Below are 18,388 nucleotides of genomic sequence, written 5' to 3' on the forward strand. Positions count from 1 at the left end.
GTTTCTGTGTTTGCGCGTGTGTGTTTGCGTGAGTGTATGCGTGTGTGTTTCTGTGTTTGTTTGCGCGTGTGTGTTTGCGTGAGTGTGTATGCGTGTGTGTTTCTGTGTTTGCGCGTGTGTGTTTGCGTGAGTGTATGCGTGTGTGTTTCTGTGTGTGTTTGCGCGTGTGTCTTTGCGTATGTGTGTGTATTTGCGTGTCTCCGCGCGTGTGTGGTGCTGGAGAGTTGGTTGATGGTGTAGGTGGTAGCTGAGGGGATGGAGGAGAGGTGAGGGGGAGGGGTGGAATGGTCAAATGTGAAGTTTCATGCTAGAAACCGATATAGACGTGTTGGTCGTGATACCACTTTGCGAAAGTAGGCAAATCTATAAGACTGAAACCTAGAAGAATATCATTGATTTGTCAATTCAGCATACCACAAGCTGCAGGGTTAGGGGTTCACGGAGCACGAAGCACAGGTCGTGTCTCCATCCTCCCTGTAACCCCAGCAGCGCCACCTCACATTGAAGTCAACAATGCAATATTTTAATTATCATCTCGGCTTGTGATTGGCTCAGTATAATAGCACACCTATGCAGATGTATCGATCAGTACTACATACTGTCCTGTGTGTAGGAGGCAGCAGGTTGGAGGAGACCGCAGGGGGTAGGGGCTGAGGGACGGGGGAGGGGCTGAGGGAAGAAATATCCTCAAGGGGGTCGGCATTAAGCACAAAGTAAAATATTACGTTCACAACTTCACTTGAGCTCAAACATCCCCATTTCTCAGTGTGACGTGGGTTCATGCGGTGTGATACAACGACGACACTCCGCGGGGCATCATGGGGTGGACGTGGTGCCTGAAACACAAGCCAACTTTGAGTGAGTATGATAGACGTCACCACGACATTGATCCTCCTTTCATAGTGAACATATCTCGGTACATCGGCAGACACACGGATACATCGGCAGACACACAGGTACATCGGCAGACACACGGATACATCAGCAGACACACGGATACATCGGCAGACACACAGGTACATCGGCAGACACACAGGTACATCGGCAGACACACGGGTACATCGGCAGACACAGGTACATCGGCAGACACACGGGTACATCGGCAGACACACGGGTACATCGGCAGACACACAGGTACATCGGCAGACACACAGGTACATCGGCAGACACGGGTACATCGGCAGACACACAGGTACATCGGCAGACACACAGGTACATCGGTGGACACTCAGGTACATCTTCAGACACACAGGTACATTGGTGGACACACAGGTGCATCAGCAGACACACAGGTACATCGGCAGACACACAGGTACATCGGCAGACACACAGGTACATCGGCAGACACACGGGTACATTGGTGGACACACAGGTACATTGGTGGACACACAGGTACATTGGTGGACACACAGGTGCATCGGTGGACACACAGGTACATCGGCAGACACACAGGTACATCGGCAGACAATCAGGTACATTGGTGGACACACAGGTACATTGGTGGACACACAGGTGCATCGGTGGACACACAGGTACATCGGCAGACACACAGGTACATCGGCAGACAATCAGGTACATTGGTGGACACACAGGTACATTGGTGGACACACAGGTACATCGGCAGACACTCAGCTACATCGATGGATACACAGGTACATCATCAGACACAGGCACATCGGAGGATACACAGGTACATTGGCAGACACATAGGTACATCGACAGACACACAGGTACATCGGTGGACACACACGTACATCTTCAGACACAGGTACATCGGTGGATATACAGGTACATCGGCAGACACACAGGTACATTGGTGGACACACAGGTACATCTTCAGAAACTCAGGTACATCTTCTGACACACAGGTACATCGGTGGACACAGGTACATCGGTTGACACAGGTACATTGGCAGACACAGGTACATCGGCAGACAATCAGGTACATCTTCAGACACTCAGGTACATTGGTGGACACAGCTACATCTTCAGACACACAGGTACATTGGTGGACACACAGGTGCATCGGCAGACACACAGGTACGTTGGCGGACACACAGGTACATCAGCGGACACACATGTACATCGGCAGACACACATGTACATCGGTGGACGTACAGGTACATTGGTGGACACACAGGTACATCGGTGTACACACAGGTACATCGGTGGACACACAGGTACATCGGTAGACACACAGGTACATCGGTGGACACACAGGTACATCGGTAGACACACAGGTACATCGGCAGACACTCAGGTACATCGGCAGACACTCAGGTACATCTTCAGACACACAGGTATATTGGTGGACACACAGGTTCGTCGGGAGACACACAGGTACATCGGCAGACACACAGGTACATCGGCAGACAATCAGGTACATCTTCAGACACACAGGTACATTCGTGGACACACAGGTGCATCGGTGGACACACAGGTACATCGGCAGACACACAGGTACATCGGCAGACACAGATACATCGGTGGAAACACAGGTACATTGGTGGACACACAGGTACATCGGTGAATAAACAGGTACATCGGCAGACACAAGGTAACATTGGTTGACAAACAGGTACATCGGCAGACACACAGGTACATTGGTGGACACACAGGTACATCGGTAGACACAGGTACATCGGCAGACACACATGTACATCGGTGGACACACAGGTACATTGGTGGACACACAGGTACATCGGCAGACACAAAGGTACATTGGTGGACACACAGGTACATTGGTGGACACTCACGTTCATCTTCAGACACACGGGTACATCGGCAGACACACAGGTATATTGGCGGACACACAGGTACATCGGTGGACACACAGGTACATCGAGGTAGGACCAGAAATCGTACTTTAAGTCAGGTATTGTTGGTTTACCAGCTAGAGGTTCTGTCCGGGTATTCTTTGACACTGCATTAAACACTCTTCTGTCAATATGAAGACTGCTTTTGAGCGGTGGGGTAGCCTAGTTAGTTTAACCCGCTGGATCCCGAGTTTGGTCCTGAGTGTTTGACATCCGATGTCTGCCCGCCTGTGTGCAACACTGACAGCGAATGTACATCTTGAGAAAGAGTGCGTGACTCGAAGTCATATTCCAGCTATATCACGACAGCTGGCAGCTGAAATTGGCTGCACATATTGTACCCATGTGGGAAATCGAACCCGGGACCTCGTTGTGATGAGCGAAGGATTTGACAGCAAGACTACCGTTTGTGGGAGATATCCATATGTGCCTGCCTGCCTGCCTGCCTGCCTGTGTGACACATCCATGTCTGCCTATCTGTGTCACATACATATCTGTATATTGACTATCATCAATGCTGATCTCCGTGACATATATTTTGTTTTATGACACAGATGTATTTCTCTTCGTCCTGCTGCCTCTGACGACTGTCTGCATCTATGTCCTGCTGTCCAGTGAGACCTTGCTATATTCCCAGAGTCAGCAGAAGGAGATCTTTGATCCTGAAAGGACCGCCATCGTCAACGCCATCGTCAACGTCATCGCAGTTGACTTGAGTACCACCAACGCCAACAACAACATCCACACCATCCCTGCTGCATCAATACCCACGAGGTCCCAACTCGTCTCGACCTGTAAGGACCCCTTTCTCAGCGAATTTAAAAGAGGTAAAATCTACCTGTGCAACAGAGTGTTCGGCGGGCTGGGGAACCAGATGTTCTCCTACGCATCTGCCTATGCCATTGCAAAACGCAACAACAGAATAGTTGTCACAGAAAAATCGCGTTCCTTAAATAGAGTATTCAGCCTGAAAGCTGAATTGGTCGACAATTTCTGCGTATGTGATGGGGCTAGGAACGCTGGGCCGAGATGGAGCTGCCGGTTTGATGAAAGTTTCTTCAACAAATCTTTAACCCAAGGGGTCAACTTCGGTGTAAACACATATTTACAGTCTTGGATGTACTTCCGGCACGTGGAGGCCGACATCCGGCGGCAGTTCACCTTCAGTGACTCCTATAGGAAGGCCGCAAGGGAGATAATCCAGAAGACACTATCCGCAGGAGGGTGGGAGTCAGCGACTGTTATAGCTGTTCACATCCGAAGAGGGGACATCACAAAAGTTCCTCGATTCATCAATCATGGATACAGAGTCCCAACGGAAAACTACTTCTATAAGGCGTTTGACTACTTCCGTAAGAAAGTATCGAATCCCGTGTTTTTTCTTTTCTCGGACAATTTCCCATGGACGAAGAGTCACTTGAACGGAAGTGACGTCATCTACATGGAAGGTCACAATGCTACGACAGATATGGCGTTGATGACACAGTGTACTCACACCATCATGTCAGTCGGGACGTTTGGTTGGTGGGCCGCATACTTGGCAGGAGGAACCACCATATATTACCGACATCCGGCCCGAAACGGAAGTTCTCTCAGAACCGCTTTCTCGAAAGACTACTCTGATTTTTTCATGCCTCAGTGGATTGGGATGGAATAGTTAGATGAAATTGAGGATTTCTGAAGGCATGTCCATAGTTGTTTTTGATTGATATGTATGTTATGGCAGACATTTGGAAAGTGAATTCGGAATAAAGAAATCAGTGCGAAACATGACTAGTGCAGTTTTCCTTTGGTTCAAACACGACGCGAATAACACATGAGAAGCGACACATCAAATTCATAAGTTTCACTTAATTCAATTCTTAGGTAAGGAACTTGAGTGGGGAAACGGCTCTTGGAAACAATATGTAGTATACCATGATAACACGTATGAAACACGTGAGATAACAACAAAGAGTTGGCGATTGCAGTTGTAGTTGTAAAAGAAGCAGTTGCTGAGGTAGCATTAAGGAGAATGAGGCATGCTAAATGTGTCAACAGACTCTTGTTTAGAAGACATGAGCGGGTAACATAATATATTTATTAGGGTTAGATCGTCGACGATGATCTGCATACGCTTCCAAAACACAAAGTGGTATTCGTTCTCGATACAACCCTCATAACACATACAGTACAATGTTGTTCTTTCCAAGGTATATGTAAATACGTACCCGATCAACAGAGAGCCCCTAGCGTGAAGCCTATTGCTGGAATAGTGCAAAAAGCGGTGTAAACAATGTTCACTCACTCACATGAAACTACAACAAAACTGCTTGTGGAACCTGAAACTTATTTACTGATATTGCTGTAAGATGGAATTCATTATGAGATGTTCTTAAAGGGTGTAACTGTGGACCACGAGTATTTGTTAACGAAAGATGTCAATTTTGTTCGTAGTTACATTTGAACCGGAGCATGAATTCTGGAATAAAGGATATACTCATCTACGTCCTGCTTCTCCCACACAGAACCAAAGCCACAATAATAGGATTTGTTTGTTTGTTGTTTAACGCCACACGCAGCAACATTCCAGCTATATGACAGCGGTCTGTAAATAATCGAGTCTGGACCAGACAATCCAGTGATAAATATCATGAGCATCGATCCACGCAATTGGGATCGATGACATGCATTAACAAGTCAACAAGCCTGACCACCCGATCCCGTTAGTCGCCTCTTACGACAAGTATAGTCACCTGGGTTGCTGAAGACCTATTCTACCCCGTAATCTTCACGGGTACGAGAGTTGTGCATACTGATTTCTTTGCACCAAAACTTAATACAAGGCTTACATACTGTAAGGTTAATAAAAACGACAAAACCCTTTCCATATTTAATAGAAATCTCTGCTATGGAGCACTATCAAAAAGTGATGACACCAGGTGTTCGCGAAAAGATGAGCGTATCCTCCACACCGGTGGCACCCGTCACAAACACATGCAAAGGCGAGTGAATTGTTCACCTGAAAAAACACCGGACTATATGATACAATTCAAAAAAGGGAATTGAATCGGATATCATTTCTGTCACTGATGCGTGAAAATTCGAAATGTCCTCCACACGTCCACCTAAAACGTTTAGAAGACTTTACTGAGGTGAAGAAGGTACTGGAGTCTCCCACACTCTGCATGGCTTTAGGTTGATGATTTAACATACACTCGAGAGCTACACATGCTACAGCATAACCTTACAGGTTAATCTTAACGTGTGAGAGAGAAGCTAATGTACTCAGTAGCGCACGCTCAGCTTGAAGAAAGGCATTATCAGAATGTTTACTGCAAGTCAATATTTGGGAAAACAAAAACGGTAATAATTTATAAAATTTAAGACATTTTACACCTTTAGGATACCACTTTTCGTGTCTTGAGGGAACAACACCAGATTTAAACACAACTACTTTCGTTTTATCTATATAATAAACGATTGTAACTTACAATATTGTTGAAGAAGATAAAAACAGTCTGCAAACTATGCACAGTGTCTCACATTACACAAATAAAAGGAGAGAATTGTATAAGTTTTACATGAAACTGAATTCCCTTTCCAAATTCATCCTCAGTACTAAATCATTAATGATCAATCCGAACAGTTAAGGGCTCAAAGGGTGGGTGGCAATATCCGAAGTTTCCCGAATGTTGGGCAAATCAAAAAGTGTAATTTCTGGACTGTGGGACAAGTACCCTGGCTGGGGATGGAGTGAGACATGGGGATGGAGTGAGACCAGGGCATGGAGTGAGACCTGGGGATGGAGTGAGACCTGGGGATGGAGTGAGACCTGGGCATGGAGTGAGACCTGGGCATGGAGTGAGACCTGGGCATGGAGTGAGACCTGGGCATGGAGTGAGACCTGGGGATGGAGTGAGACCTGGGGATGGAGTGAGACCAGGGCATGGAGTGAGACCTGGGCATGGAGTGAGACCAGGGCATGGAGTGAGACCTGGGGATGGAGTGAGACCAGGGCATGGAGTGAGACCAGGGCATGGAGTGAGACCTGGGGATGGAGTGAGACCTGGGGATGGAGTGAGACCTGGGGATGGAGTGAGACCTGGGGATGGAATGAGACCTGGGCATGGAGTGAGACCTGGGGATGGAGTGAGACCTGGGCATGGAATGAGACCTGGGCATGGAGTGAGACCTGGGGATGGAGTGAGACCAGGGCATGGAGTGAGACCTGGGGATGGAGTGAGACCTGGGCATGGAGTGAGACCTGGGCATGGAGTGAGACCTGGGGATGGAGTGAGACCTGGAGTGAGCACTTAGGGTTATCATATTTGGTTGAAATTTCACATGTGTAATGATACATGTATCTATGGGTTATGTCTGAATTTGCAGCACCGAACTATTAATCTTACCACTTTTACAGGTGTTATGATCGAGTAGGGTGTGACAATGGAGCCGGTAGAATACCGAGCAGTGATTAGTTCTTTTATATTTGAAAGGTCGCACAGCAAAAGAAACTTTCGATGAAATGAAAGCAACTTATGGGGAAGATGCCCCATCATATGACGTTGTTAAACACTGGCATCGCCAGTTCAAGTGTAGTCGGACATCTGTGGAAACAGCTGCCATTCCTGGTCGCCCCCATTCAGCCATTGATGAGGACACTATCCATCAAGTGGAGACCGCCATTTTGGCAGAATGTGCCAAAAAATACAGGCAAACTTTTTTGACAGACTTATCACACAGGATGAAACATGGGTCCATCACTATGATCCTGAGACTAAAGTTCAGTCGATGCAATGGAAGCATGTGGAGTCACCACCCCCAAAGAAGGCACGTGTCTAACCCTCTGCAGGCAAGGTCATGCTCACAGTGTTTTGGGACCAGCACGGAGTAGTGATGATGGATTTCGTGGCAAAGGGTACCACAATTACAGGAGCTTATTATGCTTCACTGCTGTTGAAATTGCGGGACGCTATCAAGCTTAAGAGGCGTGGCATGCTGACCAAGGGTGTCCGTCTCCTGCAAGACAATGCTCCAGTACACAACTCTCATGTTGCCCAGACAGAAGCGCGGTCCTGTGGCTATGAAATCCTTCCACACCCTCCTTACTCTCCTGACCTTGCACCATCTGACTTCCACCTCTTTCCAACCATGAAGTCATTTTTGAAGGGAAATGTTTCACAGATGATGAAACACTGATTTCTGAAGTCAAGTCCTGGTTTGAGATGCAAAATGAGGGCTTTTACAAGCGAGGTCTCCATAGTTGCATAAAACGATGGGAGAAGTGTGTAACTCTTGGCGGTTCCTATGTGGAGAGAAAGACTAATACCTGTGCCAAGTTTCATTCCACTAGGTCCATCGGAAGTGGGTCAGGGGAAATATTTAATGAACACCCCTCGTACTCTTATAATAAGTAGGAGATCATGAACTATAAATGTTGATACCAAGTATTAGAACAAAGCTAAGTGTTGACGTCAAACATACTAAGCAAGAACGTTTACGCCTGTAGACCCGTGTTGGGTGTCATTCCTGCCTTTGACACTATCAAGGAAGGTCGATCAATTTCTGTTGACCATTATTTCTGTCAGCTGTTTCATTGAACTTATCACACAGTTGTGATTTACTGGATTTTATTCATTGTTTGTGCGGCGATCCGAAATCAGGTGTAAACAAAAGAGCTTTTGTTTTGCTAAATATCTCAGAATTTATGCATCGTCACACAAAGGCATTACATCCAAAAATAGCCCAATTAAGCTACAACTGACACAAAATGGCTCTGGTATGAAGTGATAATGCCTTTTTTACACTGAAAAGCACCTTGAAAAGCCAGATGACAGCAAATGTAAAGTAAATAATAGTGAACTTATTACTGAGTGTCTTATAACGATTGTAGCCCGGGAGCCCTTTTCTGTATGGTATAAGTTAGATTTAAATCAAATTATTATGTAAAAGAGCTAAAAGCCCGACTAAATGTACACGTCACCTTTCGCAGCAATAATCCGATATGTGCTTTACACTTGTACCCTTGTGGGTACTCGAACACGAGCTGCACCCTCAATGCCACCCGTCGTAACACTGATGGAGTTACACCACACACGGGCATGCTACAGCAGCACCAACAGTGGCACATGACAGCCCAGATTTACAATAATGAACCAAGACCCATCCTCACCCAATCAGCACGAAGCACTCTGGGAATAGCGAGTGCGTGAGTGAGTTGGGTTGGGTTTATCGCCGCTTTTAACAGTATTCCAGTTATACCACAGCGTGTCAGCTTAATGTGGGAGGAAAGCCCGAAGTGATGCAGGTCTGAGACATTACCTCTTCGGTGAAGCCCAAGAGCACGGGTATGGTGCTGACAAACCTAGAAACATAATCGGGGCTAACCGGGATTCGAACCCACAATCATAGGCGTCTGGCGTGCCCAAGGGATGCAACTCTGTACAGTGAATCGCGGCGCCTTAGACGACTGGGCCATCAGTACCTACCTGGGAATAGTGAATAAAACTATATTTAATAAAAATTATCTATAACATGTGAGTCCCTTCAATGAGGCAATACAGAAGCGATGTGAATACACGGCACCGTGTGGTCACTACATCCCGATCCAGGAAGGGGGGAAGTAGTCTGTGTAATTGGCTGAGAAGTGTCTCCGAAGTCCTGACTTCTCCATGACTGGCCACTGATAGTACACAACCTGTCCCCCTGCCAGGAACCCCGCCCACCAACTGAAGGATCCCACAGTGGTCAGACTGTGGTTACAGCTCACCAACACCGCCATGTCAACTTCAAACGTGTTCCCCTCCACGTAGAAGACGTCATCACCAACAACGTGTTGCTTTGTCCATGTCATTCCATTAGAACACACAATAAACAACCTATTGGGGAACTTGTCCCGGTAATATTGAGTGGCATTTCCTAAATATTCTGGCGTTGCAACTGCATAACCAAATTTGCTCTTAACCATATCGCCCCGTCTCACATGGACGCCGACCAACACGGGGCGGGTGTCCTTCACTGTCGTATTACGTTCATGGAATGTGTTTATAGCACCATTTATAATGCTCATCGCTTTGTCTCTGGTTTCCTTCTTGAATGTAAATTGTTTCTTGATTGCTTCCTGAACATGCTCGAAGTACTTGTATGATTGTAAATAGCTCCCCAGGCAAACGTTCTCTCCTATGGCTATATGCATGAGACTCTCGTCGAACGCACAAGCCTGCCTTGGACCTACTCCCTTCGTTCCCGTGACTACACATTCAAAATCATCCACTAATAGGACATTAAGATTGAAATAGTCAGTCAACATCAACGCCTTGCTCATAATCAGCGTTCTGTTATTGTAGGTCGCTATTCCATAGGAAGACGCATAGATAAACATCATATTGCCAAATCTTCCTAGTGGCCTGGAGCACAAGTAGTCCTGTTTCCTCAGATACTCCTCCCTGAAGGGGTTTCTACACACACTGGACACTGTTTGTGATGTGGTGAACACTGGTGGGGGAGACGTGGTTGTAGCGTTGTTTCCAGGGGGAAAGGTCGCTAGGTTGGTACGGGTTGTCACGACGGTACTGGCCGTTGCGTTCTGATTCCTGCTTAACGTGGCAGGGCGGGGTGGGGCGAAGGTCAAGGACGACAGTGAGACGTTGATGAACTTGTGGTAGAACTGTGCCTCATGACGCCACTGGTACGTCACGAGGACCGTGAAAGCACACAACACAATCAGTGACAGGACATCTGAAACAGAGGTGGAAATGCTACAGATACATGTTCGTGTTACATCTTGATTGCCTGTGTACCCTGCCATTCTGTGAGTGAGTTAATATTTAACGTTACATCGGAAATATCAGCCATATCGTGACGAGAAGTTATACATTAAGAATACATATGTTTAGATTAAATAAAGACCTGTCGCCGATGGACAGAAAAATAACTAGAATATCACAGATTAGTCTTTTAAATTACCATACAACCATAAAAAGATATCACTATATGTAAAAATACATAAGCTAGTCTGTGAAGTGTTCAAAGTTCAGACTAAAATCAAAATTAGTTTGTACAAAAAACATGGCAACCATGGCAACTGTGTATATTTGTATCTAGAGTGAGAATGGTTTTACGCCGCTTTTAGCAATATTCCATGTGGGGACACCAGGAATGAGCTTCACACAAATGGGGAATTGAACCCGAACGAACGCTGTAACCACTAGGCTACCCTACCGCCCATATGTAATACAACCTGACTCCAGGATATTCAGGGGGTCTTTGGCCTTACATTACATTTATCAATATAGCCATTGTGAGGACATCATGCAGCCTGAGACGTTGACCACTTCGGTGAAACCTACGAGCACGCATGACAACCCTAGAAACATTATCGGGGCGAATCGGGATTCGAACCCACAACAATATATTTCTGGCGTTAGAAAGGAACGCAACTCTGCACAGCGAATTGCGGCACCTCAGATGACCGGGCCACTGGTGCCCCCAAGTTCGGTTAGAAAGAGAATCCACGTCCGAAAAAGTATGGCTGTTCAAATGTCTCTACCCCACCCCACCCCACCCCACCCAACTTCAGTTTAGGTGTCTCTTCCCCACCCCACCCCCCACCCCACTTCAGTATAGGTGTCTCTACCCCTGCCCACCCCACTTCAGTATAAATGTCTCTACCCAACCCCACCCCACTTCAGTATAGGTGTCTCTTCCCCACCCCACCCCACCCCACTTCAGTAAAAATGTCTCTTCTCTCATCCCCTTTAGTCAAAATAGTTTTACCCAACCATAGATTACAGTTTTAATCCCTCTACAACATACCCCAGTATAAAGGTCTCTACCCCCATTCAGGATAAATGTATCTGGTTCCACCCCCTTTAGTATAAATCTATCTACCCCCACCCCTACTCTACTTTATAATTCAGTCTACCTCACCCCCTTCAGAATAATTCACTCTACCTCACCCCCTTCAGAATAATTCTCTCTACTTCACCCCCTTCAGAATAATTCACTCTAACCCCACCTAACTCTTCCCCCTTCAGTTTAAATCCCCCCATCCCCACCCCTTTAAGTATAAATCTTTCTACTCCTACCCCCTTCAGTATAAATCTCTCTACTCCTACCCCCTTCAGTATAAATCTCTCTACTCCTCCCCCCTTCAGTATAAATCTCTCTACTCCTACCCCCTTCAGTATAAATCTCTCTACTCCTCCCCCCTTCAGTATAAATCTCTCTAGTCCTACCCCTTCAGTATAAACCTCTCTACCCTACCCCCTTCAGTATAAATCTGTTTACCCACATCCCTCTTCAGTATAAATATCTCTACATCCACTACCCTTCAGTATAAATCTCTCCTCCTACTCCCTTCAGTATAAATCTCTCCTCCTACCCCCTTAAGTATATATCTATCTACTCCTACACCCTTCAGTATAAATCTGTCTACTCCTACCCCCTTCAGTATAAATCTGTCTACTCCTACCCCCTTCAGTATAAATCTATCTACTCCTACCCCCTTCAGCATAAATCTATCTACTCCTACCCCCTTCAGTATGAATCTCTCTACTCCTACCCCCTTCAGTATAAATATCTCTTCTCCTACCCCTCCGGGCATAAATCTCTACTCCTACCCCCTTCAGTATCAATCTCTCTACCCTACCCCTCCACCACCCCACAGTGCAAATGTCTTTACCACACCCCTTCAGTATAAACATCTCAACCCCATCCCTCTCCAGTATACATCTATCTACCACTGCGCCCCCTCAGAATAAAATACCCCCACGCCTAGTCTTCAGTATACATCTCTCTATCACCATCCCTTTTCCGTACAAATCTCTTTGCTCCACCCTTCTTAAGTATACATCTTTCTACGACCACCCACCCTTCAGTATAAAACTCTCTATGCCTACCCCCCTTCAGTATAAATCTGTTTACCCACATCCCTCTTCAGTATAAATATCTCTACATCCACTACCCTTCAGTATAAATCTTTCTACCCCAAGCCGTCCCCACCCCACCCACATCCCAGTATCAATGTTTCTACCCCACCCACACCCAAGTATAAATCTCTCTACTCCATCCCTTCAGTATGAATCTGTCTACTCCTACCCCCTTCAGCATAAATCTCTCTACTCCTACAATTTCAATATAAATCTCTCCTCCTACCCCTTCAGTATAAATATATCTACATCCACTACCCTTCAGTGTAAATCTCTCCTCCTACCCCCTTCAGTATAAATCTCTCTACTCCTACCCCTTCAGTATAAATCTCTCTACTACTACAATTTCAATATAAATCTCTCCTCCTACCCCTTCAGTATAAATATCTCTACATCCACTACCCTTCAGTATAAATCTCTCCTCCCTCCCCCCTTCAGTAAAAATCCCTCTACTCCCGCCCTTTCAGTGTAAATCTATCTACTCCTACCCCTTCAGTATAAATCTCTCCTCCTTCCCCCTTCAGTATATATCTATCTACTCCTACCCCCTTCAGTATAAATCTATCTACTCCTACCCCCTTCAGTATAAATCTTTCTACTCCTACCCCTTCAGTATCAATCTCTCTACTCCTGCCCCTTCAGTATCAATCTCTCTACTCCTTCCCCTTCAGTATCAATCTCTCTACCCTACCCCTCCACCACCCCACAGTACAAATGTCTTTACCACACCCCTTCAGTATAAACATCTCAACCCCATCCCTCTCCAGTATACATCTATCTACCACTGCGCCCCCTCAGAATAAAATACCCCCACGCCTAGTCTTCAGTATACATCTCTCTATCCCCATCCCTTTTCCGTTCAAATCTCTTTGCTCCACCCTTCTTAAGTATACATCTTTCTACGACCACCCACCCTTCAGTATAAAACTATCTCTACATCCACTACCCTTCAGTATAAATCTTTCTACCCAAAGCCCACCCCGACCCACCCACATCCCAGTATCAATTTTTCTACCCCACCCACACCCAAGTATAAATCTCTCTACTCCATCCCTTCAGTATGAATCTCTCTACCCCATTCTTGTATAAATCTCTCTACTCCATCTCTTCAGTATAAATCTCTCTACCCCATCCCAGTATAAATCTCTCTACTCCCATTCCAGTATAAATCTCTCTACTCCCATCCCAGTATAAATCTCTCTACCCCCATTCCAGTATAAATCTCTCTACTCCCATCCCTTCAGTATAAATCTCTACCCCCATTCCAGTATAAATCTCTACTCCCATTCGAGTATAAATCTTTCTACCCCCATCCCAGTATCAATCTCTCTACTCCCATCCCTTCAGTATAAATCTCTACCCCCATCCCAGTATAAATCTCTCTACTCCCATCCCTTTAGTATAAATCTCTACCCCCATTCCAGTATAAATCTCTCTACCCCCATCCCAGTATAAATCTCTCTTCTCCCATCCCTTCAGTATAAATCTCTACTCCCATCCCAGTGTAAATCTCTCTACCCCCATCCCAGTATAAATCTCTCTACCCCCATCCCAGTATAAATCTCTCTACCCCCATCACAGTATAAATCTCTCTACTCCCATCCCTTCAGTATAAATCTCTACCCCAATCCCAGTATAAATCTCTACTCCCATCCCAGTATAAATCTCTATACTCCCATCCCTTCAGTATAAATCTCTCTACCCCCATCCCAGTATAAATCTCTCTACTCCCATCCCTTCAGTATAAATCTCTACTCCCATCCCAGTGTAAATCTCTCTACCCCCATCCCAGTATAAATCTCTCTACCCCCATCCCAGTATAAATCTCTCTACCCCCATCCCTTCAGTATAAATCTCTACTCCCATCCCAGTGTAAATCTCTCTACCCCCATCCCAGTATAAATCTCTCTACCCACATCACAGTATAAATCTCTCTACCCCCATCCCAGTATAAATCTCTCTACTCCCATCCCTTCAGTATAAATCTCTACCCCCATTCCAGTATAAATCTCTACTCCCATCCCAGTATAAATCTCTATACTCCCATCCCTTCAGTATAAATCTCTACCCCTATCCCAGTATAAATCTCTCTACTACAATCTCTTCCTCTATAAAACGCTCTACTCCACACCTCGTCTTCAGTATTAATCCCTCTTTTCCCAATCCCCTTCTTTATGAATCTTTACCCCCCACCCCCCACCCCCCCAAAAAAAAGTATTTCCCCTACCCACTCTTCAGTACATATCTCTCTACCATCCCCAATATAAATCGCTTTATCCCTTCCCTCTTCAGTGTATATTTTACTACCTACACCTTAGAATAAAACATTTTGCCACATACCCCTGGGATAAATCGCAAAGTGTATCCCATCTTATAGCTGCCCCTCTGTCTCGCTCACATTTCCCCTTTTTGGTCTCCATATCTTCAACACCCCATTCCTTGGCCGCGTATGCCCAACTCCTCCCTCCTCCCCCCACACCTCTCTCCTCCCCCCACACCTCTCTCCTCCCCCCACACCTCTCTCCTCCCCCCACACCTCCCTCCTCCCCGGTTCCCACTCAATCCTATCTATCAGGTATATCACTTACTTCTGGTTGAGAGATACTTCTGACTTCCGTGGTTTGTCGTCATCCGTGACTGTCTCCCACTGCCCATGCTGTGTAACTCGTTGAGCCAGTCAGCAGTGGCTCAACAGTCGGGATGGCGTCACAAATGTCTGTCTGAGGGTGGGACACTCAGTGTCTCACACACCCCAGCGTTGTAAAACCTTCAAGATCATATTCATATTAAGTGATGAACTTTTGATATTTCCGTAACATTATATTTTAATGATTAAAATGAAAACAAAAACGAATATATTGCGTCAACAGTCTTGACTGGGGTACCCTACCCAACCTCGGCTAGAAATGGACCCGTCTGGTCATACCTAGCACGTGCACGGACTTTCACTGTCTCTGATCATCCCACGTGCAATGTTGGTTTTCCGACTCCAACAATACCGTTCTGCGTAAATGTTTGAGGGGCGTTAATATCCTATGTCCAAGCATGACTGTATCGCAAAAATAATAAAATTCTGTTCACTTTGAGGCGACACTGTATAATGGACGCACCCGTGTCATGTCACAAGCTCAGGACGTGATTAACAAGGAAACAGGGATGCACAGCATCGACATCAAGTCGCATCTACACATCATTATTATTATTATTATTATTATTATTATTATTACTATTATAAACAATGGAGCAGTCCATTCCTTGTGGACGACATTACACATAGGTTGATCACAGCCACATGGAAAGTGAAGGTGAAGTGACTTGGTTAAAACACTCTGACAGTAGGGGCGGTCGGGTAGCCTAGTGGTTAAAGCGTTCGCTCGTCACGCTGAAGACCCGGGTTCGATTCCCGACATGGGTACAATGTGTGAAGCCCATTTCTGGTGTCCCCCGCCGTGATATTGCTGGAATATTGCTAAAAGCGGCGTTAAACCATACTCACTCACTCACTCTGACAGTAGATGGCACCTGACTAGTTTGATGTATACACACGACAAGCTTGACATTCGCGCAGATCCCCCTTCAGTGAAACAGGAGGAGTTGAGGGTTTTACTCTTGAAACACAACCTACTGAAACTGAAACATCGGACTTGCAATGTGTGGGTATAACATACGAGAGTTGGGTTTAACGCTGCTTTGAGTTTAAAATAACAGATCGTACATTTGTTTAGGGTGTATGGTGAGTGAGTGAGTTAAAATTTGACGTCGCATCGGCATTATTTCATCCATATAGCAACGAGAAGAAGCTGATATTTCTACTATTGAGTCATGAATACAACGGAGAAGTATCGCTTCTTATTGCACAGCTTAGGATTGTTTGTTTGTTTGTTTGTTTCTTGTACTTGCCGCATTCAGCAATATTCGAGCTATTTTACGGCCGTCTGTAAATAATCGAGTCTGGACCAGACAATCCAGTGATTGACATCATGAGCATCGATCCACGCAATTGTTATGATGACATGCATTAACTAAGACAGCGAATCTGATCCCGTTAGTCGCCTCTTACCACAAACATGCTAAAGGCCAAGCCTACCCGGATCTTCACGGGTAAAACAGCGCATGAGTTATTGGCCGGACGCCCAGTCACCACTAAACACATGTCATACGTATTTCTTCGGAAACAGGGGCCGTGGGATAGCCCACTGGTTAAAGCGTTCTATCATCACGTCGAGGGCTAGGGTTAGATTCCCCACATGGGTACATTGTGCGAAGCCCAACTCCGTTGTGTTGGAGATACTGCTGTATTTGATTTGTTGTGACCGGGTCACGGTGACCGCGAGTGTTGGAGATACTGCTGCATTGGTTCTGGTGTGACTGGGTCACGGTGACCGCGAGTGTTGGAGATACTGCTACATTTGGGTAGAATAGGTCTTCAGAACCTATGCTTGTCATAAGTGGCGACTGACGGGATCAGGTGGTCAGGCTGGCTGACTTGGTTGATGCATGTCATCGTATCCAAATTGCGTGGATCGATGCTTATGATATCAATCACTGCGTTGTCTGGCCCAGACTCGATTACTTACAGACACCGTCATATAGCTGGAATATTGCTGAGTGCGGCGTTAAACAACAAATAACCAAACAAAGAACTAGCTTAAATGGGACAAAGCATATGCGTCATGTTGTAATGTTGCTGATAGTATTAAACTTATACAGTAATGCCATTGCATAAAATGTACATTCTACCAAATATTTTGAAAAACTTGAATAGTTACTTTACGTTGTGTAGCAGCTACACCAGGTTCTCCAGCAGAACGGCATTTAGAAATGACCTGAATTGGGAATAACACTGACGAGTCATTAACCTATACTCACAACCTAACGTAAGCCACTGTTCCTAGATAGCCACGCATTGGACAAATGTCACATTTACCTGTAATAGCCCGCGTTCATTCCAGGCAGGGGACGTTGTGACCGGACTGAGGTAACGTTGTCACAACATTGTATATCTTCGGGATAGCCAGTTGTCAGTGATAACATAATCCTAACCGTCACTCGCCATATTCACTTGAACTGTATAGCCCTCTGTATTGGCCTTTATTACCCACGTGCTGAAGATACAGGTGGTAAGATACTAAATCCGCACGTCACACGTGTGTCGTACAAGGTTGACCTTGTTTTATTCGTTTTGATTGGATAACCGTGACCTGATCAGTCACACCGGGACTACTTTTTGCATTTATAAAACATCGCGAGACGTCATTCATTTTGCAACTACAAGGCAGAACTTAATGAGAACGAGAGATATTTACAAACACTTTATTAAACCAAACAAAATAGTCACACGCATCAAATTTGGTTTGCATTATATATAAGTTATGCATAGAGCTTCTACGGACATTATATAAGCGAGCTATATACATTTACAATGTACGACTACCGATCAATAGAGCGAGGGTCCCCATGAGCGTGACGCACCCGACCACTTTCGCAACTTTCAATTTGATCAAACGTAAAAGGATAAGTTTGGTGAAATGAAGTCTGTTTAAACTATCTGGACATATATCTAGACTTACTTGGGAAGATCCGGTTGTGCCATCAGTGTCCCCTTCGAAGCGTATTTTGTGGCGCTGTTTCGGGAGGTGTTGTTCATGAATGAACGTACAC

At 45.6% G+C, this 18,388-nt stretch overlaps 2 protein-coding genes across 2 annotated transcripts; one reads left to right on the forward strand and one right to left on the reverse strand.

The window, feature by feature from the left end:
* The first annotated feature begins 630 nt into the window (after positions 1 to 630).
* Positions 631 to 4,584, forward strand: LOC124145599 (galactoside alpha-(1,2)-fucosyltransferase 2-like). The gene is made up of 2 exons (XM_046515430.2): positions 631 to 858; positions 3,371 to 4,584. The coding sequence occupies exons 1-2, from the start codon at positions 819 to 821 to the stop codon at positions 4,471 to 4,473; spliced, it is 1,143 nt and encodes a 380-aa protein (XP_046371386.2). The 5' UTR covers positions 631 to 818; the 3' UTR covers positions 4,474 to 4,584.
* Positions 4,585 to 9,154: 4,570 nt separating this feature from the next.
* Positions 9,155 to 17,788, reverse strand: LOC124145598 (galactoside alpha-(1,2)-fucosyltransferase 2-like). The gene is made up of 3 exons (XM_046515429.2): positions 17,655 to 17,788; positions 15,316 to 15,494; positions 9,155 to 10,535 (listed from the first exon to the last, which is right to left on the reverse strand). Exons 2-3 carry the CDS (start codon positions 15,380 to 15,382, stop codon positions 9,394 to 9,396), a joined length of 1,209 nt encoding a protein of 402 aa, XP_046371385.2. The 5' UTR covers positions 15,383 to 15,494; positions 17,655 to 17,788; the 3' UTR covers positions 9,155 to 9,393.
* Positions 17,789 to 18,388: the final 600 nt, after the last annotated feature.

Source organism: Haliotis rufescens, unplaced genomic scaffold (assembly GCF_023055435.1).
Source record: "Haliotis rufescens isolate VD_foot unplaced genomic scaffold, xgHalRufe1.0.p SCAF_8, whole genome shotgun sequence".
Taxonomy (NCBI): domain Eukaryota; kingdom Metazoa; phylum Mollusca; class Gastropoda; order Lepetellida; family Haliotidae; genus Haliotis; species Haliotis rufescens.